Here is a 25,204-nt window from a genome sequence, read left to right as displayed (position 1 = left end):
CTCTGCGCCTTTGTCATCTTTAAATTCAACTTCACCTTTTTAAGTGAAAAAGATTGAACACCCAGTGTTGGTTCACGGTGACAGGAAATTGTCCAAGCTATTTTTGGAGTCTTGATGTCCACCGTTCAGGCTTCTTTTGACAGCGCGTTTGTCTCCAGGCACTTTAAAGCAATCAAACAACAGTCACAGTAAACATCAGGCAGTATCCACATTGTTGAATCAGATTGGTTTAAATTGAATCGTCTGTCTGTGTGTATGTGTGTGCAGGAGGAAAGCCTTTCTTCACTCGGAACCGATCCGAGCTGAAGGGAACCTTCATCAATACCAAGCTGAAAAAGAGTCGCCGGGGATTCGGGTTCACCGTCGTTGGAGGTGACGAGCCGGACGAGTTCCTGCAGATCAAGAGCCTGGTGCTAGATGGACCTGCTGCCCTTGATGGCAAGATGGAGACAGGTTGGTGTACTGCAATGTATTGAAGTTTGCAAAGAAGCAATACTGATTTAATTTGAGTTCCCAGATGAATGCTTCACTAAACAAAATGAAACTAGTGTTGTCACGATACCAACATTTTGGTACCGGTATCGGTACCAACATGTTTTTCGATACTTTTCGATACTTTTCGGTACTTTTCCAAATAAAAAGAGAACACAAAAATGTCATTATTGGCTTTATTTTAATAGAAAATCTTAGAACTATAACCTATGCATCAGTAAATAATCAGTAAATCAGTAAACAGTCACTGCTGCTGCAGGATTAAAATTCCATCTATATTAATAAACTCTTCCTAAATTGAAACATTAGTGGTCTGAATATCAACTTGTTTTCTTTGCATGAGGTCTGAAAACACTGCATCCTTTTTTGTTATTTTGACCAGTTGTAATTTTTGGGAGAAATTGTTATCAGTAGTTTATAGAATGAAACACAAACGTTCATGTTACTCAAACACACACACCTATTGTTTCCCATACGTAGACCAAATTGATTCTGCCCCCCCCCCATCACCAGCGCAATATCGTTCCGTTAATTCATCTCTGCGTAGCGCTCCTTCGCTGTGTTCACTCACTCACAGACAGAGAGAGAGAGAGAGAGAGAGAGACTATGCATGCCAGTGGTGGTGCGCGGTAAAAACAAAACTTATTAACCAGCAGTGTTTGCATTAATTAACGAGTCTGTGGCGGCCGTCTCTCTCTCGCGCGCAGCGCTCGCACACACACACAACACAGGCACATGGACAGGTGGCGCTGTAACAGTAATAAAAAAAGCACCTTGCTTCGTTTGTGGCTCGCTCACTCGCTCGCTGCGGCTCAAATTACAATGAGGCGACTTCACGCCGCGACGTCACCGCTGCCGGCGCCGCAAAATGAAAGTACCGGTCCCATCTAAGCGCAGTATGGTACCGTTTTAAATGCGTCAGTACCCCGGTACCACTCTAGTACCGGTATACCGAACAACCCTAAATGAAACTAACTTCCCCTTCCTCTCCGACTCCAAGGTGATGTGATCGTGAGCGTCAACGACACCTGTGTGCTCGGCTACACCCACGCCCAAGTTGTGAAGATCTTCCAGTCCATTCCCATTGGCTCCATGGTCAACTTGGAACTGTGCCGTGGCTATCCACTGCCCTTTGACCCCGACGACCCCAACACCAGCCTGGTTACCTCAGTGGCTATCCTCGATAACAAAGAGCCCATCATCGTCAACGGCCAGGAAGTGCCCAACAGCTACGAATCGCCGCCCAGCCACGGCAGTCAGAACAACAGCAGCTCCACCAACGGCGGGGCTCCCCTCAACGGCCTCCCCCGACCTCACAGCCCCTCCGCCGAGGTGGCCTCCGATACCTCTTCCCAGCACGGCTACCCCAGCGACGTGGTCACCCTGGCCTCGTCCATCGCCACGCAACCAGAGCTCATCACTGTACACATGGAGAAAGGAGACAAGGGTTTCGGCTTCACCATCGCCGACAGCCCCGGGGGCGGGGGGCAGAGGGTGAAGCAGATCGTGGACTACCCTCGCTGCCGCGGCCTCAAGGAGGGGGACATTATCGTGGAAGTGAACAAGAGAAACGTGCAGAGCATGTCTCACAACCAGGTGGTCGACCTGCTCAGCAAGTGTCCCAAAGGCAGCGAGGTCACCATGCTGGTGCAGAGAGGTGAGTGGAGAGCGGTCTTTCCCTTTCAACGCGTGATGTTCCAGTACATTTCTTCGTTTGTACTGTAACCGACCAGAACAGATGGAGATGAGGGAGGTGGAGGAAACAGGTGTCAACTTATATGGTGCTTTGATTCATGTGCCCATATGTTGAAGCACTGCAAAACAAAACAAACCTTGAGTCTGCTTGATGCTGTTGACAAAAGAGAGTAGGCCTCTGCCTTCGAGGCTGTTCCTGCTCACAGAGAGAGAGAGAGCTCTTTTATTGACACGTCTTTATTTATTCATGTAAATAGAGGTTGGAAGCAAAAAGCAATTGCAAAGAAGGCAAGATAGAGGGATAATTATGGTAGAGAAGGAGGAAAAGGGAGCTGCAGAGAAAGTTGAAATAACATTTGAGGATGTGGCTGAAAGTGAAGTGGGAAGAGCAAGTGAGGTGTTTACACTGAGCGGTATCGACAGTCAGAATATTATAGTTGTCTTGAAATGGAAAGGTGGCAGAGGGAAGGGAAAGTCAAAAGGGAGACGGAGGCTTTATGAAAAGGAGGATACACAGGAGAGAAACAGGTTTATTCAGTGTCTCAGGTCAGAGAGTCTCACGCTCAGCTTCTCTCCGCCTGGGTTCAGTTTCAGTGTCGGTGTGTGAGTGTGTGTGCGTGTGTGTGTTCCTTCACAACATGTGTGGTTTATTTTGGGGCTGTTAGTGTACTTCCTGCTTTAAAGATGCCATCAAATGTGCTAGCATGCCTACTTTCCTGGCTTGGTACAGTGTGTTATTGACATACATTCTCTGCTACAAACACAGTGCAGTGGCATGTGAATGCCGCTATTGAACGTATACCACTCGTCTTTTGTCATGGCTTCTGATTGAAAATCGCTGTCGCACAGAAGCACTAAATGCAGACAAAGCAGCTGTGTATGAAGGATATGACTGAAATGATTGAATTCCAGTCTTTTCCCTCCAATCACCCTCAGACTCACAGAACCTCCAGAGCTCTAAACGCACTGTGTGATACAAGTAATTGGACCATTTTCTCTGTCAGACTGTCCATAGCTTGTGTTGGGGCTTATTAATTCAAATAACCAAAAGGTTTTTGTGTATGTGTATGTGTGTGTGCGCACGTGCAGTTTATATTCTCAGTAGGGTTAAGTGCTGAGAACTGTGGAGGGAAATTGGTCAGATGAATGGCAGCCAAGTCACATTGTAGTCTCACATTGAGTCTCTGTCTTTCTTTCTGTCTTTTTCTCCACATGTGTGACTTCACCTCGGTTTGTATTTCTGTCTCTTTCTACATTTTGTTACACTCCTTCTTTGTCTTACTTCTTGACACACACACACACACACACAGACACACATGCACCAAACTGTTCCCCTCCTCCCTCTCTGGCTTTTCTTAATGAGCATTTCTTCATCATGCGAGTGTACACAAGCCCATAAAGTGATAGAGCGTCATCCTGGGCAGGGGCTTAATGGACTGTCAATAAAACAGAAGGCAGTTAAGATGGGCTGCAATAAACAGCAGAGACAGACAGATATGACTGTGATGGAAGGAATAGCACTGAGCTAAAACACAAAGGTATGGATGATGACATTGCATATAGACATTTTAATTGAACCAGCACCATTAAAAGTCTTGACTTATAGTTGGGTATTAATGTTTGAAATAAGCTGAGACATATACGAACAACTACAGAAGCCAATTTAAACTGTGTCATATCAGCACCTGTCAGTTTGATGCTTCATGCTGATAAATAATACTATAAAACAGAAGTCTGCTCACCGCAATGCTCTTATTATCACATCTAAGCACAAGCAATCAAGCATTGGTTCCTGTACATTACACAAAGAACCTTTCCCCACTGCCGAGCCAGTTGACTCCAACATCACAACACAGCCGATTATTAGAGAACCAAAAGTACAAATTGGAGGAGTGCAGAGTCAAAGTCTTTCATTTCTCCTGGCTGGCTATCAAACCTGAAACCAGAATTTCAACAACAGAAATGTCTTTAGCTCTGAGTACCTTTAAACACTGTGCTTTATTTAGATAAAAATCTGATATAGCTGCTTTTGTTCAGACAATATCTGCTTTATTTCTTTTGTTAAACAAATGAAAGCTCCTTCTTTCTCAAAGAAAAGTATCAAATGAAGCATTGTTTTGGTATTGGTACCAAATATACTGAAACATTTTGAATAAAACCCATCACAGTCTAGCATGTAGGATGCAACCGAAACAATATTCAATCTAGCGCTGTAAACAATAATTTTCTATTATCTATTCTATTTCTTTTAAACCGTCTTCCCCCTAAAAAAAATCTTTTCACTAAGATTTAAAAAGTTTGCATGAAGTAGCAAATCCTCACACCAGAGAGTGACTGGTATTTGTGCTTTTAATCCCATAATCAGTCACCTGTTAATCAACGTGCTTTTCTAATTGATTGATTGGTTTAATTGCTCCAGTGCTAATTTTATCCAGCTCTAATTACCAAAAGTGTACGACTCATTTAATCTATACCTATGGGGGTCTGTAAGGAAGAATTAATTTACCATGTACCTTTTCAGTGAATAAATGGAAGAACAGATAGCAGGGCACTGAAGCGTGTTCACCATTGTATTCCTTCTTCTTTTCTGGATTCCCACGCTTCCTTCTGTCCTTCCCATTTCTCATTCATTCATGTTGAATAGTCAATTTGTTTTTTTTTTTTGTTTTTTTTTACATTTTCCTGTGTGCCAATGCCCTGGTCTCTCGCCATCATTCACATGCTACAGGTGTTGCCAACATACACACACAGTCAAACTCCTGAGAACATACAACAAGGTTCTGGACACGGTTTCTTAATTACTCTCACGCACTCATTCTCTTCACCGCTCTCTCACTCCACCAGTAGCCGCTCCACCACGCTGGCCTCTAATTGGGGTCCTGATGTCAGCTTTGCTTATCATACGCATACATCTTTCTCTCTCTTGTGCTCTCCTCTACTCTCACTCTTCCTCCATCCATCAAGAATCTCCTCTTCTCCGCGCAAACACAGGTTGTGCGCGCACACACACACATGTACGTGCACGCTCACAGTTGGTCTCAAACATGAACCGTCATGCATCCAATTATAGATTCCTTGCAGAAAGACCCCCAGTACAGTCTTAATTGGTGGAGATCCACCCCTCCTCCACCAGTTCATCCCCCCTTTTTTTCTGTTTCTATTCCCCTGCTGCCAGTATGTAGATTCACACCCGCTCGCCCACATGAAGACAGAAGCCAATCCCTGCAGACAGACACACAAAAGATACACACTCGTTAAAGGGGGCTATACGTGCAACAGTGTGCCCCCTCACTCTTCACCCCTTTCCCACTATCTTTCTCACAGTGTATGTGTGTGAGAATTCGCACAAAAAAAATGTGAGCATGTGTTTTTTTTTTTGTTTTTGTTTTTTTTCTTTCTCCCACACCAGCAACAGTGTGCTGGAGGATGGGGGCAGAAACTGATTCCTGACCGTGTGAGTCTCAAGGTTTCTTACTCTCATCATCTTTGTGAGCAAGATGCATTAGCCAAGAATGGCCTCTGCCGACCCTTCTCGGTCAAGTTAATACATACAGAGGAAGGACCAAGTGGTTTCAGACATTTTGTACTCTGAGAAGTACTGTCTGTACGCACATTGGCATGATTTATTACTTCAATCAAGTCTGTTTCATGATACTCGGTTCTTTCATTTGTCTAATTACACAGCTCTAATGTGCTCATTTTCCCCTGCCTGTCTTCTCCTGCCCCCACTGATGCAATGACATAATTCATTTTTGCCCCCAATGTCTTGCTGTATCGCAGACGCTAATTTCCTCTCCCGTGTTTCGCCTTAAAAAAGGTGTAAATGTTACCCGCTCCACGGGGATGCGTTCACCTGCTGTGCAGCGTATTGTCAGTGAAACCTTGTTTGGGGTGTAGGATTTCTGAAACACCGCTTCTCAATAGCCCAGCAGCTCACGTCATTATTCAGCTATAGAAAAATGAAGCCCATTTGTCTCAGTGTGGATGCGGAGTCGTGCTGCACTGTTTTTTTTTTTTACCTGTTTGTAAGGCCAGGCAGGTGCTGCAATGAATGCAAGGTAATTTACGCTACACTGCAGCAACTGTTTGTAGCCATGTGCAGGAAATGGTAGGATTGAAAGCTGCGGTGGACAAAGGGAAAGGAAGAGAAGGGTTGGACGGATGGATCAGAGAGATGATGAAAGAAGAGCGCAGAAACCCCCATGATGCTCCGCTCTCTCTTTCTCTTCTTCTTCTTTCTGCCTCTACTTCATGACTCATAAATCAACGGTGTCACATTAGTCCCTGCCAGGCAATCAGGCCTCGCACTTCTCTTCTTGCGGAATGAGAGATGGACCTCCGTCTCTCCTCCCTTGGATGGGCGAATAGCCGGTCGAGGCACCGGCGCAGACAGAAAGTGTTCAACTATTTCACACATGTCAGTGTGTTTGATGAAACCCCTTCACTGCACAGCTGCTTCCTTTATGTCTTCTTCCATAAATGGGAAGCTAAATACCCAAAGACATGTGAGACCTCAGATTATCTGCATGGCAGCTTGGAAACCTCTTAAGAGCATTCATCTACATAGCGTTGCTTTCCCCCTCGGCGCCTTTAAAGTGCAGCTTTAAGGAGATTTATTGTACCCTTGAAGACAGACAGGAGGTTGAAATGTGTGTTTTTTCCTTTTTGTTTTGTTTTGTTTTTTTTTGTCACGGGCATGCAGCTTAAAGAGGGTAAAAACACCAAGTGGATCATTGGCACACTAGATAGCTCTTATTGACATAATGGTGGGAAAGAGCACCGACAGCTTGTAAATGCCGCCTGTCAAAAAGCACTCCACGGATCAGTGTTCTTTGAGGACGTACACTCGGAGGCAAAATTATGTGAACTTGCATAACCCACATAAACAAACTCGCAGTTACTGGCATGCACATTCATTCAAAGCCAATATAATGCGGGGCCGTCTTGTACACACCCTTTAGAAAAGAGATAAACGTTGATGATGGCTCCCAGCACAGACCAAAGCAGAAAATCAATTCTCTGTATGGGCAGGAAGCGTCGTATTTTTGCCCACTTCGCATTAAAAATTCTGCTGACTGCACGTTCCAATGGCACCATAACGAACAGCATTGCAGTCCTGAAAAGCATTGACGAGGGGAGAGGCCTGCCCGCTAGGTGCCCACGATTCACCTCCGCTGGTTGTTTTGGCCGGCTGGGAGGCTGGAGTCGGTGAATCACTGCTTGTTGCACAGGGGGGGGGGGGCAAGGTGAGCCCCCACCCCCAACAATCTCCCATGTCTTCACACCTCCATAGCTATTTGGGCGAGTCGTAAATCTCCACTATTGCACCATCTTTTGTTTCCATGACAATGCTCTGCAGATAGTGTGTGCTGGGGTCTCCTCTGGGCGGATGTGTGAATTTGTGGGAGGAGGGGATTTCACTCCCTCTTTTTTTTTTTTTTCAAAAACCATGGGAGGCACGTTACAGAGGGAAAACCACAGCATGGTGCAGATTTTTTTCCTTCTTTAGATAATAAAGCACCATGGAATTCATTGCAAAAGAAACTGTGACATTCCATCACATTTTTTTCCACACAACTTTTTTTTGCTCGCCTGCTCTGCCTGTTCATCTTTACTGTCTGTTTAGTCACATTGTTATGCTCCTCTGTCACCTTTAATTTCACAGTTTACACACAGACACATAGAGGAAGCTAAATAGAGCTACACTCCGCGGGGCTGTCGCATCCAGGCTGCTGATGTACACAGCTGATGGGATCCTTTCACTCCGTCACCGTACAGCAGAGAGAGAGAGAGAGAGAGCGGCTCACCACAACAACCGTTGCTTGGAGACAGTCTGTCAGTTCCCCCCATGGTCACCAAGGCACTGTCGCCACGGTGACAGATGGACCTGCCTGTTGGAAGCAATCACTCTCAGCTGAGATCCACCAACACGGACACGTAAACACGCGCGCCGTGGACAGACAACATAATCTACTTAGTAATGGCTTCCATTTAGCGACTGCTGCGCTGCCAGGTTGTTGGTGCCACGGCGACACGGATCTGCAGAAGGAAACTGTACAGCGTGTTCACCTGAGAGTTCACCTGAGGGTGCAGTGCTTTCTTCTTGTCAGCTTGAACCCCAGTTCAGCAGAATACAATTAATCTAAACCATAGGTCTTGTGACAGCAGTTTTGGCTTAATTCATCTCCTCAGCGCACAAAACTGTGTCACAGCCTCCAAATGTATAGACGCATTTATTCTGCCACACATTATTTCCAGTGTTTGCAAAAGAGTCCACCCACCAGTGGAATTTTTCCTGTGGGGCTGTCACATAGAAAAATAAGTCACCGAAAATCATGGACTTTCTCCTCAGGCAGTGAAACAAGATGACGGTTACTCTATCAAGCTTGATAAAAGCTCTTTTTTTTTCTTGTTACTGCAATCCTCAGATATAACGGGTATTATTTTGGCCTCATTGGAATTCATATTCATCTGTTGATATATCATTAATCATAAAAACCACATCATGTACAAACGTAGTTCCCCGTAGGTTTAATAATCCATCATTAGTCAATGCTAAGAATGCATTGTCTGGCACAAATTTTAAGATTTAGTAAGCAGAATAAAATGAGCCAGGGCGGGCCGCTCCATTATGAGAGAGCTGGAGGCGCGGGGGGATTTTCACTCAGGCTGTCGGAGCGCCGGCCAGGCCGGATCGCCCACCTGTCCAAAACTGCTCTCTCCTCCCTCTTGTATGTAATTAGGACTGGAGGTTGGCCCAAACATCCACAATACCTTTTGATCTGGGAGCTTCAAACACAGAGCACACAAACTCTGGCATTTCACATAACCACACACACAAAACCCCACTGAGTTGCCTCTGCCCACCAATGTAATGTTTGACCTTTTGTTACAGCTGCATTTTCACAGTTTTTGTTTATTTCGGTGATTGTTTTCATCATCAGTTATCTGGCAATTGTTTTTTTAATTAATAGATTAATTGTTTAGTCTAGTAAATGTCACAAAATAATGAAAAATGCCCGTCAGAAGCTCCCAGAGCCTGATGTGACATCTTCATTTGGCTTTTTTCTGTCTGTCGTACAATCACAAGGAAAATAATGTTCAGTTTAGAAGCTTAATTTAGGAAATGTTTGGCATTTCCCCCAAAAAATGTTGTGAACAATTAATTGCCGACCAAAAACAGCTCACTTATAGATCATTCAGTGACACTGCTTTGGGGTACCTCATTTAGATTTCAAGGTTAAACCAAAAATGCACTGTATGTGACAAAGACCTGAGTCGACCTGTGTCTGAGTGTGTTTATTGTCTGCCTGGGTGTGTCCACTGTAAAAACGCGGAGAGACGCCGTCGCTGACACTGACAGCAGCAGCAGATCAGCTGCACTGGATCGGTGAATAATAATCAAACAGCCAGCGTGACACTGACTGACAGCGCGCTTACCGCCACGGCGAAGTATGCATACACGTCTGATTGAGGGGATTGCTACACGCCCCCGAATGAATGATTCCTATTGATTGAAAAAAGGTGAAAAGGGGAGAGCAGGGAGAGGAGGAGGGAGAGGAGGAGGAGGGAGGAGGCGGGGGAGGAGAGGAAGGAGAGAAGAAAAAAGCTGCAGACGCACCACAGTTGGAGCTGTCAGTTGTGAATGAACCCAGATGTCTGAGAGATAAAGAAGACAAGAGCGTGCAGCGGTGTGTGTCTGCGTGCGTGCATGTGTGTATGTGTGTGTGTGTACATAAGATCTTATCCTCTCTCCATCTCTAAAGGATTGACACACAATTGCGGCCCATTTTCTTAGATCAGACACTGCCTGCTCTCACTCATGCTTTACATGTGTTACACACCCTTATGGTATGTCATGAGGTGTGTGTGTGAGTGTGTTTCGTACACATTTTCTCTTTGTTTCATGCATTCCTTCTCCTATTCTCATTTCCATAACTTCATACAACTGTTTATTACATGCTGAGCCGAGGGAGGGGGAGAGGGCTGTGATGTGCTTAAGGAGCAAATTTCCCAGCCAGATCCAAAACTGTGTTCACATTTTATTTTAGTCGTTCGTCTCTCTCTCTCTCTCTCTTTCTTCACAGCTCTGTGTGATGCTCCTGCAATGATATCTGTGGTCACTGCTCACTCACGTAGAAACCTGTCTGTCATATACCTTAAGCAAACTCTGCGTCGGGAGCGCTGTCTGATTCCTTTGAGTGTGTTTGTGTGATTGTGTGTGTGTGTGTGTATGCAGCTGCGTGGATGTTTACCAGCATGTGTGTGGGTGGGAGGGAGGCTGAGGTGGAGGAGAGAGAGAGAGAGAAAGAAGAACAAGAGAGGGAGAGAGAGAGGGAGGGTGGGTGATGATGCTGAGGGTAGAAAAGGGAGGGAGGACAGTGTGCAGTGAGGTGAGAGAGAAATAGAGAGAGAGAGAGAGAGAGAAAGGGGAAAAAAAAGGAAAAGACAGCAGGAAAGGGAGAGACGGGGAGGACGCGCCAACTGCCTATAGATGCTGGAGCCTTCGACAGCGGAGCGCAGCGCTCAGCGGACACAGGAAGATGGTCTCAGTAAGAGGGGAACTGACGGTTGCCTATAATTTAATGTTCAGTATCTTGGACTCCTTCTCCATGGGTAATGCTGCTACGGCCGGGAACTCCAGAGCACAGCTCGCTTTCCTCCTCTCTGCTCCTCTCCTCCTTCTTTATTCTCCAGCTTAGTTGCTCTCCAGGATTCTGTCCTTTCCTCTTAACTCTCACTCTTCCTCCCTCGAACGCACACTCGCACACAGGAGCGCTGCTGCTGCTGCTGCTGCTGCTGCTGCTGCTGCTGCCGCCGCCGCCGGGTACCCAGGGTCTTAGCGGAGAGGCAGGGTTAGCCCTTGGGGCTGGCCCCACTCTTCCGCTGCACCAGTCAAGCCAAGCGCTGGCCGCGGCAGTGATGCAGATAGATCGCGCTGCCTGCTTTACCTCCCCCCCCCATCTCAACCTCCTCCCCCTCCTCTTCCTCCCCTCCCTTCCCTTCCCTTCCTCCTGAAAGCACCAGCCGCGGATGGGCGAGCAAAGGAACCAAAGCAGGGAAAGAGAGGAAAGAAGGGAGAAGGAGACGAGGGCTAGATGAGCACTGCTTTGACGTTGTTTCGGAGTTTCCTTTATCTGTTTTTATCCCTTTCTTCTTCTTTTTTTTTTACGCATGTTTCCTTTTTTTTCTCAACATGGACTACACACTGTAACTCCAATGGTAACCTTCTCCCTTTTCTCTCTCCGGCTTCACAGGGGTGGCACCCGCAAAGAAGAGCCCCAAACTGGTAAGTAGTTGTTTTTGATGTCTCTCTCTCTCCTTCCTTGCCATCCATTGCTCCTCTGTCTTTCGTCTCCATGTGGCAAAAGGGATGTTCAGCTCATTCTCACCCTCCCACCCCCACCCCCCAATCTCTCTCTTCCTGCCTCATCTCCAACTCCCCTCTGTAAGGTGTAACTAGTGCTGATGTTGTGGGTCTGTCTGTTTGTAGACACAGGGATGCTGTGCTATGTGGGGGTTGATCCTTGTAGCTTCTCATCAGCCCTCCCCCTCTTCCTCTCTGCGAGGGGTGGGAGGGGGCGGGGGGGGGTGCTGGGACGAGGGGCTTTGATGCACCGCGTGAGTTGGTTTGCTAACACGCTGATGATCGCATCGCGCTGGGTGCTAAGCTTGCAGTGTGAGAGTTGAATGTATGATCACACAGCTGAGGGACGGCCCCATCCTGTGATATCTGTTTCATTAATGGGGGGGGGGGGGGAGGAAACCCTGTTGACTGTTTCTGACTGTATACCTGTGTTTGTCCATTTTTTTTTTGTTTTGCAGGATGATTATGATCTGGCTCCTCCATACAGAGATTACACTAGGAGGGTATGTGATGTTGTTTAGATGGTGGGGGGCGGGTGAAAGTTTTTGGGGACTGAGTTGTGGTGGTGTCGGTGCTGTGTAGGTGATAATGGTGATGGTTTGAGTCTTGTGTTAGATGATAGAGGTGATGGATAACTTAAGAATGACGTGATGTTTTAATATAGCGTCTGTTTGTGCGAGGCAACACGACAAACAAAATGCTTCCATCTCTGTGATGCATCGAGAAAGCAGGACAGAGCTGAGAGCTGTTGTGTGGAGCAGCAGCGAGGATATGTTTTCATTGCCCCAGTCTCATCCCTCCCCCGCTTGTCTCCCCCAGCCCCCCCTCCCTTCCCTCCATCCCATCTTCTGTCTCCTTAATAAGTTATTGGAGCAGGAGAAACCAATGTATTAGACCAGTCTCGGAGCACGGGGAGAGGGGGCGGGGGGGCACAGTGACGGCAGAAGGTCAAATCTAATAGAGCCTTCAAGAGCAAGAGATTTGTTTTCATTTGAAAGGGGGGGCATAGGATTTGGACTTGGTGTGTGCATCAAACTCAGAGAGAGACAAGACGTGGCGCTGCCTCGCTGGCAAATGGAGGCACCATTTTGTTAGATGGAATGAAAGTAGACATTAAAAAATAATAATAATCATTTGTCATCAGTGGGAAGCATCTGTCTTGACGTCTGACTTCAGCACCAAACAGGGCTTTCATTTGACTAATTATATGAGTCCATTGATTTTTCTCTTCAGCACACCGCACAATGAGGCTCCACTCGCCAGTGGTGGACTAAACATTCCAGCTGGAGCCACAGCTCTGACTTAATATTTGCTAAAGCATCAGGCTTCTTTTATGTCTAACAAGGATGATGAATATAAACATGAATTGCAGAGGTGTAGGAGGCTGATTCAGGGAGTAATGAGTCTGAATTTATTGAAGACATGGCTGCACTTTGAAGGCCAAACACTTTGATATTTGAGAACAGATGAGCCACTTGCCTCAGCTGCTTCATGGTGTATTTTTGTCCACCACCACATACAAAGTAGCGGGAAGTCACATGACGTGAAGAGAGCGAACGGCTGTCATTTTCTCTTACCGTCTTAAAATATGCGCCTTTCTTTCCCATGCCTTCTCTATAACCCCTTCCACATCACTGTTTTCTTCTCTAAATCATCACGGCAGCTCAAATTCTTGGTGAGGATGTGGCTGTAAAGAAAGACATGTGGCGACAATGGTCACAGAAAAGATTTTTTTTTTTTTTAAACATTTACTCACAGGCTAGTTGTACTTGAGCTCAGGCTTGTGTGTGCTTTGCCCTGCTCAAGCACCGCTCCCCTCAGATCCTTGAGCAGGTGCTTAAGTGCCCGTGTTATTGAGGGGCCAGTGGCAATTTATGAGGATTTTTACATTTCTGGCTCCACCAGTAAAATCCTCCCTTCATTTCAAATCCCACAAGTGCTTTACTCACTGTGAATATCTCCACACATGCGGCAGGGGATGCAGTTTCTTGTTAATACATTCCACTCTGTTAAACAAAAGGAATAGGCAATGTACCCTCATAAGTTGTGCCACAGTTTTTTTTCCCCTCTCCCACAGCTGAATGACTTAATCATGAGAAACCATTGACGTCTTTTTTTCTGCCTTTGTTTGCTATAAGGATTCTCTCCGATAAGAAATCCCAGCTTCATTATTCTTTGTGTTGAATAAAGTAGAAGCACAACAATGTTTGGCATGACACGCTCATGGAACCTGTTTTTAATTTTACCCGAAGGAGCGGCAATCTTCAGTGTTTTCGAACTCTGAATCCAATTCCTCTGTACTCACATCTTCATCTCTGTTTCCCTCCCTCCACCGCTGAGCAATAACCTTTAATGTCTCTACCTGTCTGTCATCTGAATTCAGCCCCCGTTGCTCCTCCACAGCTGATTTTTCGAGAGTCAAATTATATTGATCTGCTTTTTTCCCCCAACAGCAGTTATCAAGGAAGGACAGTCAGAACAGCTCCCAGCATAGCGTCTCCAGCCACCGGAGCGCCCACACGGACTCGCCGGTGCACCCGTCCCTGGCGCCGCCGCTCAGCGAGAGCGCCGCCCCTCCGCCCCCCAACCAGCCGCTGCCCGGCCTGCCGCCCCAGGACTCCCCGGCAGACGGGACCATCCAGAGAAAACCGGACCCCTTTAAGATCTGGGCCCAGTCCAGGAGCATGTATGAAAGTAGGCGTAAGTATATTCATTTTTGGTGGCGGTTGGATGAGGGCTGCATGGGGCTGTTGGATCGGTGGAGACCCCTTGGTGTGTTTTAAAGGGTCCTGCATTTTGGATTTTTGGGATGCGAGAAACTGTATGTCTTGTGCATGTAAGTAACTGGTTCATGTTCCCTAACAACAGCAACGATGACCCAACTTTTTTTTTTTTCCTCTTGTGCTCTGGTTTGGTTTCTGAAAAGGGACGTGGTCTCAGTTTGGTACCTGGGGGTGTTTCATGTGGATCTCTGTGGACTCCTGCATTAGACCACTTCTCTTCGTGAAAACAAAAAGCTCCAGTCTTTGTTGTTAATGTTGATTTACCACAGGACTGTTGTATCAAACTATTACTGTAAGTTTTAGTTAGGTGCGCCTCACCAGTTCACATAGAGTTTGTGAGTAGCATTGTCGAAATATAATTCTTGAGTATATATTTTTTAAAATAGTTAAAACTTCTAGGAAAATATGCTTATTAGCTTTCTTGAAGAAGTTGTTACTGCTCATATCTGTAAAGCTACAACCAGCAGGCGATCAGCTTAACTGACACAAAGAGCAGGGGAAACAGTTAGCCTGGGTTTGTTCAAAGTAGTTTTTTTTCTATTTCTGTTTGAGTGCAGATTACAGAGAAGATAAAATGTCTTAATTAGTTAAATGTAGCTTGAAAGCCGGTTGGCAGCTTTTTGGACTCGGACAGGCTAGCTGTTCCCCCTCGCTTCCAGTCTTTTTGATAAGCTAAGCTAATTGCCTGCTGGCTCTAGCTTTCTATCAGCCATACAGATGTCTTCTCTCAGCAAGAAAGTGAATAAGCACATTCCCAAAAATGTCAAGTTCTTTCAAAGCCATTCAACACTGCTGCATTAGCTCTGATTGCATTGTCATTTCTGAGGAATATAAGAGCAGAAGGCTCCCACATGTTCTTGGTCCGGTCCTTTAAAGCTGATGCAGATGCCACTTTGGTCCAGCTGCAGACACTGGCGCCATTGACACACTTTTACACTAGACTTCCCTAAAGAGACACACGGGCGTATAATTAGCAGCAGCAGTAGTGGAGTGGATGTCAGAGAATTGCATATCCCCTTCCTCCTTGTCTTGCCTTGCCAAAGCAAGGGGGTAGCTCCAATTAAAAAGAATAACCCTCAGATCCACTGTCAAGTTCCCAAAAAAAAAAAAGAAAAAACAGGAGAGCAGAGGAGGAGAGAGAAAAAAAAACAGAAGTATGCAAGGGCTGAGAAACCTTAACATCTAATCACTTTCCCAGGCGCCGCTTGTCAAGGATTTTCATTATTTAGTTGGCTATGAAGAAGGGCTGAGCGTGGGCTAGTAGTGTAGATGCCTGTTGGTGAGCTCCTGTGAAAGGCTGGTAGGACAATAGTGGAGTAGAAAAGGAAATAAAGAATAAAGATGGAGAGTGGAAGAAACCAAGGCCATGGGGGAACTATGTCCACATACTTGTCTTAAGGCGATGAAGGTTTTCTAAACTGCCTGAGCCGGTTAGCGGAAACACAAGTGACACAGAGACGTAAACTGGACGAGAGAGAGAGAAACGAGGGGATAAAAGGAAGCGTAAAGCATTTCAATACCTCAGAATCGGGGGACTGTGCGGTATGGAAAGAGGAGGAACATACAGAGAATGACAAGGGGAGGACAGCTGACCTGTAGCAGCAGGTGTAAATCCTTCACTTTTCACGCTGCATTGAGCTCTCGTCCTAAAATCCTGCAGTATATGCACCCTATAGGGCTCAAACAGGGTATACGGCAGACATTTCTCTACACAACATTCACTGTAATGAAAAGTTCTGCTGGGATCAAGGTCTTCAAATGCACCATGTGGAGAACATTTTCCATTTGCAGGAAAAAAATCCCCTGAAAATCTCTCTCGGCATTAAAATCTTCCGAAAAAAGAACCCGAAGTTGGCAAGGATTGGGAACTCATTCGTGCTATATTGGGCTTCATTTTGATTATTTTCTGGTTTAAACATGTTCCCAGTGTAATTCGCTCACTGTTCCAACCATCCGTGCTTGTTATTTGCAGTCCTCAATCACATCCCTGCTCGGGTCCGTCCATCTCTGTAGAATATTGATCCGTTCACGCCCCGGTTGTCTCACTTTGGGGGATCACTTATGGATCTATTAATCGCCAGGAACAGGGTGTAACTGTGCAGTTGACCCTCCCTGGGTGCAGGTGCAGATTGCGACGGTTAGCCTCTGACTCTTCCTCTTCCCAGTTCCTCCACAGTTACATTGTGATAGATTGGAAGAGATAGCTGCACTCCGCGGGGATTTTCACTGTTGACTGAAGGAACAGATTGGAAGCAGGCTGCTTATGCCTTCTGCCACCCTGCCACCTCTTAGTGGCTTTAGTGGCCTTGGCAGCAGAGGCACCGCGCTGGTGCAAAGGCAAATCTCCCCGGGGGGTTTACTCAGAGGTGAATGTTTGTCAGCCAGTACAACACAGCTGTGGCCACACAAACACATTCACATACCTGCATATGTGAATAAATATACGCATATAAAGCGAAGACGCTTGTGTGTGTGCACCGGGATTAGGGGCCACACACGTGCACCCCTTCTCTCCCCCGGCTCCCAGTAAACCCCCCAGAGGCTCTTCTCATTCCCACTGCTACATGAACCATGAGCTGTCAGTCGCTGCAGTGCAATGCTTCTTTTATAGCACAGCACCTTTCTGGTGAATAGAGCATAGACACACACACACACACACATACACATTTCACTTCTTTCTGTTGTGGATGGGAGTGGACTATGAACTAGCCACACTCACACCCTCTGCTCAATAATGTATAGCCTCATTCCAGTATGTATTAGCACCTCTGTTGGGCGGGAAGTGCTCCCCAATGTAGGAGAGAGTGGAAATGCAGTTGCACGTCACACATGACTTCATAAAAGAAACAGTGTAGTCCATTCGAATAGTAATGTCCACTGTGCAGGGACATCATAGAGAATAGTTTAAAAAGAGAAACCTGTGCTGTTTCAGACACCAGTGATGAGCTGTACAGCCTGATCATTTCCAATTATGGAACCATTAAATGACGATGCTCTGATTTTTTTATGCAGCTTGTCTGGCTTTTGATACCAAAATAGATGCTTTTTAAAAAAAAAAATCTTTTGATAGATTGGTTGTTTGTTCTTTTTCCCAGAGCCTTGCAGAGAGATTGTTTGTGCAAAGTGCAGTCTTAGTAGAAAAGCTTATATGCATGTTGGATGGTTTTGTTCCCAGTGAACAGAGGGAGGATCCATTATGGCCTCATCATTGCCTGCAGACCTTTTCATGACAAAGCCAGAGCATGACATTTTGACTGAAAGAGTTAAAGTAAATGATTAATGGCATGCTAATACTGAACGCAGGAGCTCCCTTGGGCTTTACTCTCTGTTAGTCTCGATACAGTAAATGTTAATGTTGTTTTGTTTGTTTCACAGTTCCAGATTTCCAAGAGCAGGATATTTTCCTGTGGAGAAAGGACACAGGGTTCGGCTTCAGGATCCTCGGAGGCAATGAGCCCGGAGAGCCGGTGAGTCTCTCTCAAACCATTTCTGTCTTTCGCAGCCACAGTTTGCTTTTCAATTTCCTCAATTTTCAGTCTACGTTTGCGTGAAATGTATAAAACTACAACTGACAAGATTCAGTAACCTGACTGATGAAGGATGCTCTTTTTCCCAGCGCTGCATCTATACGGTTCTTTCCTCACCACCTCTGTTTCTCCATTTCACTTCCTCCTGTGTAGTTCTGAGCTGAGTGTTGGACTCAAATTCAGATCAGTGATTTCTACAACATCGTTTCTCTTTGATCTGGCCAACGTAGCCTCAATCAGTCAACAAAAAAAACCCAAAGAGAAACATCCGTATCACATATACACGCCACTTTTTTTTCTTTCCTTCTTTTTTTTAGAGAGGCGAAGTTGTTTGTTCTGGTTCACCAGTCTGCACTGCAGGAAAAAAATAATGATTTGCCTTAGATCTTGGCTGGGGTGACTACTGTAGCACGCTGAGAAGAAGAGTAAAGACGTAATAGTCAGGTTTAAATTGTAGCAGACGTGCTGCATGCCAGGCTGCTGTGGAAAATAACATCCTTCCTTTTGAAACCTTCTCATAATTATTTATATGTTTGTCTATGATTCTTTGACTCAGGAAATTGCAATCTTTGAACTTTTTCCATGTAAAAAGCTAGACAGTTCTTTACCCGTCGCTGATCTCTGTGCACACAGTTTCATAAATGTCACCCACCTGCTTTTGGTTGTGTTACAGATCTACATCGGCCACATAGTGAAATACGGAGCTGCAGACGAGGACGGGCGCCTGCGGTCTGGAGATGAGCTGATATGCGTGGACGGCACGGCGGTGGTGGGCAAGTCGCACCAGCTGGTGGTGCAACTGATGCAGCAGGCGGCCAAACAGGGACACGTCAACCTCACTGTGCGACGCAAAACCAGCTACGCCGGTAAGAAACAAGAGGGATGAATATTGGGCGGGGTGGGGGGGAGCAGGTTAGCTTGTTAAACAGATGCTGACAAGGAAAGTCGATGTTGAATGTCTCACACAGTGTCTTTTTATGGCTGAAGTTTTAAAACTTCTTCAGGGCTTGTGAAATATGGCATATGTATTAGATAGTACACAACAAGAGGGAAAAACCAGAGCAGTCAAGACCTCAGAATACAGTCCTGGATGATTTGGTGACAGATGTGAGTCAGTGCTACAGGTCCCAGAACTGTAGAGATGACACAGAAACATGGTAAGCAAAAGAAGAGCAACTGTTGTATTTGTTTACAGTGCAGCCGAACAAACTCGCATTGTTTCGATAAAGAAATCAGCCAAGGGAAAGGAGAAAGAAAATGAAAAAAAAAAAGAAAATTCTACCTCGCCCTCAGCAACTACAATTTAATGCTGTGCACAGCCAAGTTGTTTTCCACACAGCAGCAGAGCACAGTGAGGTTGGTTACCTCGCTGAGATGTTGGAAGTGTGCAGCCTGTAACTCCAACGTAACTCGTCATCCAACTGCTCACTGCTCACTTCCAGCAATATTTAAAGCCGAGCAGCTGTCGAGTAGTAAACAGAAAACAAGTGAGGGCGTTATCAGCGAGATAAAATACACTGGATTGCATGCATGCCAGTTTTTCAGTGAGTTACTTATGCTTGTGAAGGGACTGTGAATGCAGCATGGGACTGGTGGATCAGCAATGTCCAATTTAACTACCTTATAAAGCTGCAATTACTTAATGTAAATTCATTAAATGGCCGTTACAGAATAAATGTTGGTGACAAATCGCATCAAAGATGAGGTTTGATTTCATGAAAACCTTTGAGGATTATAACATTAATTTGCCTAAACATTAATCTCCATTTGTTTGTCATGAAGTTGCAGTTAACATACTCGAGCACGTCAGTGATTGTGTTTGATTTTATATTAGCAGTGTGTTTTATTATAGACTTAATTCATTCTGTCAGCAAAATGAGATTTCTTCATTTGTATCTGACTCCAGTTTGTCACCGCAACCTCTGCTGCTACAGCACATTATTCAGAAAAGCACTCTGTAAGTTACAGCGCCCAGGTTCCCATTTATTTCCATTTCAGTTATACCAGGGGCCCGGGGGCCCGCTTACTGGATGCAGGAGTCTCCCCCTGCCTTCCCCTTTAATAGTCTGGGTATGTAATGGTAAGAAGCACCCGGCCGGCTTCTGTGTGCAAACGCCCCCGCCCCATCACTACCTTCGCAATGCTCGGCTCTGCTCTGCTCCTCAGCAGGCGATAAAGAAATCCCCATAAATATGATGGAGAGGATGGTCAACCTTCGGCCTGATGACAGCAGCCAGACATTAGTGCATTGCTGCTCCCCCCGTCTGCCTCAGAGCGTCGAGAATATGAGGCGCCGTCCTCGAGCAGCTGTACAGGAAATGAAATGTGGAATGAAATGTCCAGATAAAGCAGGCGGGCTGCATCTTCAGTTTATCTTATGCTGAAAACAGATCAGAGATGGGATCGCTGGAGAGGCTGCTCTCCCCACGCTGTCTACCAATATGGTTTTTATCATATCAACATAAAGTGGCCATGTTAGGAGAGAATAATGTCTGTGTGTATTGTCAGTCTTTTTTATTTTCAGATTGAAGAGATGATTTTCACATTTAGCTGAGCTGTCATGTCCTGACAGTTTAGTCTTAATGTAATCTGTTTTCTGTATGCACCAATTACTTACTCAGCCTTTTCTGCTCCATTATCTCTCTTGAACTTATGTAACACTGGCTGGCCTAATTTTAGTCTTTTTCCTCAATTCCCTCCTTCGTCTTCTCGTGTCATATGCTGCCTCTGTTTGCTTTCACCTGACCAGCCCAAAACGTGTCTCCGTTTATTCCTTCCATAAATCTTTCTCCGCACCATTTCCTCCCAAAACTCCACACGGTAGCACCTGCATCTCTCTCACCTAATCCTCTTCTGTCATCTCCAGTGAAAGCAGAGGGAGACGTGCCTCCATCGCCGGCGTCCTCCCACCACAGCAGCACCCAGGCCCCCAGCCTGACGGAGGAGATAGGGAAGCGCACCCCACAGGGCAGCCAGAACTCCCTCAACACCGTCAGCTCCGGCAGCGGCTCCACCTCCGGCATCGGCAGCGGCGGGGGAGGCGGCGGGGCGGGGGGCAGCGGCAACGCCGTGGTCGCCGCCGCGGCCGCCGCCACCTCTTCTCAACCCCCCAACGCCACCTCCGTCGTCCCCCTCTCCACCCTGCAGCCCTACGACGTGGAGATCCGACGCGGCGAGAACGAAGGTTTCGGTTTCGTCATCGTCTCGTCCGTGTCGCGGCCCGAAGCCGGCACCACCTTCGGTAAGAGACGGTCGGAGTGTCCTGAAAGATGGAGAATATCCTCATTGTTGTTGAATATACACGCAAATGTCCCAAAAATCAGTTCCACACAGAAAAAACATAAACACACTCTACAGCTTTTCCTCATCACTGGGGTCTTTTGTCTTCCTGCCTTCCTTACGGGCTGCCTCTTGTATCATCCATAAACCCACTGAAGACTAAATAGCCTGACAACCAGGACAGATTCTGGCTATCTAAAGATCACACAGATCAATACCAACACTCTTCAAAAGAAGTGGTTCTTCTTTCTCATTTTTGTCCAAGCCTGTCAAAGCAAGACACTGAAACCTTTTCTGCGCCTGCAGATGCTGCTTCGCTCACACAACGCTTTCATAATTGATCACAAGTGAAGCGGGTCTTACATAAGGCACTTGTATTATTCAGATGAACTTAAACGGCTTCTGCTTCGCACTAAAAGCCTAATGACAACTTAATGGGAATGAGCGCTGCAAGCAGGATAAATAGGGGAAGTGATCGGTGTGAATAATGTTTATTTATTCAAAAGTAGGATCAGAGAGATGCATTGACTCAAAATCACTTCATGTAAAGGTCATTTGGCTTTTGGACTGGTTGTAAATATCATAATATCAGAGTTTTTTTAACCTTACAATGGTTCCTCTGTTTAATCTCTTATCCTCACAAATGATTCTGTTAAAATTGACTCTTCTGTTTACGTGTTAGTGGTGTCTTTCCTATGTGGCGCACTCTTTGCCCCACTGCCATGGCTTCCTGCCTACACACTATGGTCTCCCAGTATTCTCTCCGCTCTTATCTTCATCAGTGGGGGTGGACTGAAAAGACCTGAAAATGCTCAGCTTTTTATAAAATGGCACAGTTCCTTTTGAAAGGCCGTAGTGGAAAGCAAGGGGTCAGCAGTTAAGCTCTATTTGATCCGACCCAACATGTGATATCTAATAGAAAGCCAATAGCCACATGAAAGTTAGCAATTGACTCGCTGCTTGTCAGTAAATCACCGGTAATAGCTGCAATGACGTCAGAAACCAGTCCACCCATGCCGTTGGTAACTGAAGCAACAGCATCTCGGTTGTAGTTGTTTTCTTTTCCCTCTCACTGACTCCGTATTAATATTTTAGAGCTCAGAATGACAGGATGCAGTTAGAAAGATGGGAAGAGTTTAGGGTGTGGCAAGCTTGTACGGGAACGATAGAGCAAGGACAGTGGAAGGGATGGATGACTAATGAGGGAAAAGGAAGGTGGAGAAAGAAAGGATGGATTGCACGCTCCTTGTCTCTGCAGTGACTGATGTCAGACTGCAGAGAGAGGGAGCGAGGGAGAGAGAAACAGAGAGACCTCAGGGTGGTTGGTGAGATGTCTGCTCTGATGTTTGTTTGTCGTCTCCAACTTTCTGCAGGTGCAGGTTATTTGAGATGCAAACAACACAACACAGTTTTTTTTTTTCTTCTTCTTTTTTCATTATTAGCTTTTTACTGCCGAGAGACTCTCATGCAAATACAATCATCATCCCCACTTTAGAAACATGGTGCTGGATCAGCTTTAAGAAAAAAGAGGAGACTTGAGAGGCTGGAGGAGAGCAGACACACTGGATATGGAGTTCAGCTCAGTTTCTCCAGTGATTAATTTGAAAAACCAATTTACAGGAAAAGTACTGTGAATTACAGTATGGCAGATTCTCTTATTTCTCCGCAGAGCACATTTAAATTTGCCCCTCGTCTTTGCCAATGCTTGCATTTTGTGCCGCTGTAATTCTGATCAGCTTCTCTTTTGCTTGGCTGGCTGTTGGTGAATTAACCTCAAACCTTCTGATCCTTTCTCTGCTCCTTTTTCCCATCTTCTTTCCTTCTCTCTCTTTCTCTTTCTCTGAACACAAACATTCAACACCCCACACACACGCATACATATATATATATATTCACACGCACTGAATCATGCATCACATGTCAATGATGACCATAGCTGGCAATGCATGTGTGGCCATGCCCCACAAAATAGGGCGCATCATCGAGGGGAGCCCGGCGGACCGCTGTGGGAAGCTGAAAGTCGGCGACCGCATCCTGGCGGTGAACAGCTGCTCCATCACCAACAAGTCCCATTCCGACATCGTGAACCTCATCAAGGAGGCCGGGAACACCGTCACACTACGCATCATTCCAGGTGACGGTGAGTAGAAAATGATAGGCCATGACTTTGACTTCCAGGGCACTTCTGTTATTATCTGGCGTTTATTCCTCTAATAGTTTCCAGTCTCTGGATAAATTGTTGCAAAAATCGGGGCACCCTCAAGGGTCCTTGTAAATGCTGCAGCATCCTGCAAACAGGCGCATGCAAACAATATCCCAATCAGCTTTTTAGCCTTCAGCCAAAAAAAAATTCATATTTATTCGAACGATTCATCAAGGCTGTCCCGGGAGGAGCCCAGATTTCACAAGTGGCTTGGCTCTGTCACATTGATGGATGTCAAACAGTGCAATCAGCAACTGTTATTCCTATTATTAAGTCTTCTGGGTGTATTTGGGGAGCAGGACCCTCGGTCGGCGTCGTTGCCTTCCTGAGCACTGCTTATGTATGCCTGTAGTGTTGCATAAAGCTCCCAGTTTCTTCACTTGCTTTCAAAGTGACTGAAACACCCCCGCAGTGTTGACAGAAGTGCCTCTGTGAGGATATTTGCGAACTTTTCCATCCTTTGCGTTTCCTGCCTTCAGCATGCCCGCACTTTGAAAACATGCAAGAGTAATTTAGATGTCTGTTCCCTCATGTGTGTATGTGGGCATGTATGTTTGTGTTACGGTGTGTGTGTGTGTGTGGGTGACAGAAAGAGATGCTGAACTTCTTAGGCATATGTGGGTGTGTCTTTTCTGACAGTGGTTTTAAGTCAAACTCTGTGCCCATTGTATGTTGTGCTGTGCAGCTGAGAGCTCTCACTGCTTTGTGTTGACAGATCACCCTAGCATGCTTCACAAATACTGTTTAATTAAATGTGTGTGTGCGTGTGTGTGTGTGTGTGTGTGTGTGGAAGGCGATACTCTCCGTCAACCTGCATGCTGCCAGAAATTGTAGCTATTTGTCCGCCGCTCGTTGCTTTCCAGCTCACTTCTCATGGATGAGGAGTGTTTTTTTGTTTTTTGTTTTCTGATGAGAACAGTGAGGCTGAATTGCTCTGCCAAGAAGACGCAGAAAGCAAGAGAGGGAGAAGGCGTCTGAGAGAAATAACTGGATATGCTTTATCGGAAGGTTCTGGTTTGTGTTTATGTGTATGTGTCAAACAAACAGAAAACTCCCTGACACGCAGACTGAGAGAGAGCGACAGGCAGAGATTGTGGCTCGTGTTTCCAAGTTGTGTCTCCGAGTTACTGCTCTTCCTGCCGCTGTTTACACATGGCTGAGCAGGGCTATTTTTGTGCGGATCAATCCTGTCTAAACTTCCCCACGTGAATAAATACCTCCACGAGAGCTTCTTCCAAGGTGGAGGAGACAGGTTCGGCTTCGTTACGTTGAGCTTCACCTCTGCTGTGTGTGGGAACACAGACGGAGGTTTGTACCGTCTGATGCTCGACGCTTCCACGACGACAACGAAGACAGGCACGGTACTCCTTCTGCTGGTGCGCAGTATTGCATGCACAAGCAGCTAATGCCTTCATCAAAGCTTATGTCTGGAGCCCGCAGACCAAGTACACCTCATTGCTTTCTATTGTGTGAGGGAAGGGAGATAGACGTGCCTGAGGTGATATGATGTGCCATTTTTTAGCACAACCTGGGGTATATTGTGCAGTGCAGCCCTCCCGCTTCTCTTATCTCCTCTCCCTTTCTTTCCCTCTCTGCTCCCTTTTCTTTCTCTCCCTCCTGAATTTCTCATTTTGAATGTACCTGCTCTCCTTCCTAACTCTGTCCATTCAGGGCGTGAGGGCATAGTGCCAGGGCCGGAGACAAATTACAGAAACAGCTCGGTGGCTTTTTTTCCGGTGCCCGGTGTGTGAATGTTTTTAAGTAAGAGTGGAAAGAAGAGGCTGTGGGTCGTGAGTGGAACGGAAGGAGAGAGAAACAGGCGCTCATTCGATTAATTTCCAGACAGAAAACAGTTGGA

At 46.0% G+C, this 25,204-nt stretch overlaps 1 protein-coding gene across 21 annotated transcripts in view; it reads left to right on the top strand.

Moving 5' to 3' along the window:
• magi1b (membrane associated guanylate kinase, WW and PDZ domain containing 1b) overlaps positions 1-25,204 on the top strand; it is a 134,367-nt gene that overhangs the window by 99,125 nt on the left and 10,038 nt on the right. For 6 of the 21 annotated variants that reach the window (XR_015035832.1, XR_015035833.1, XM_085776126.1 and 3 more), the window contains 9 exons: positions 268-453; positions 1,493-2,149; positions 11,445-11,476; positions 12,013-12,057; positions 14,008-14,254; positions 17,713-17,804; positions 18,538-18,730; positions 20,731-21,105; positions 23,080-23,283. Coding sequence is in view for 19 of the 21 variants with exons in the window: in XM_085776126.1 (XP_085632252.1) it covers positions 268-453; positions 1,493-2,149; positions 11,445-11,476; positions 12,013-12,057; positions 14,008-14,254; positions 17,713-17,804; positions 18,538-18,730; positions 20,731-21,105; positions 23,080-23,283 (2,031 nt within the window). In the remaining 2 variants the exon portion in view is untranslated. The remainder of the gene's footprint in view (positions 1-267; positions 454-1,492; positions 2,150-11,444; positions 11,477-12,012; positions 12,058-14,007; positions 14,255-17,712; positions 17,805-18,537; positions 18,731-20,730; positions 21,106-23,079; positions 23,284-25,204) is intronic. The other 15 variants (XM_085776135.1, XM_085776130.1, XM_085776142.1 and 12 more) reach the window with 8 other exon arrangements.

The sequence above is a fragment of the Trachurus japonicus genome, chromosome 5 (genome assembly GCF_045865225.1).
Source record: "Trachurus japonicus isolate A0001 chromosome 5, Traja_1.0".
Taxonomy (NCBI): domain Eukaryota; kingdom Metazoa; phylum Chordata; class Actinopteri; order Carangiformes; family Carangidae; genus Trachurus; species Trachurus japonicus.
Note: the sequence above shows the minus strand (reverse complement) of the source record. Positions and strands in the feature narration are given on the sequence as shown.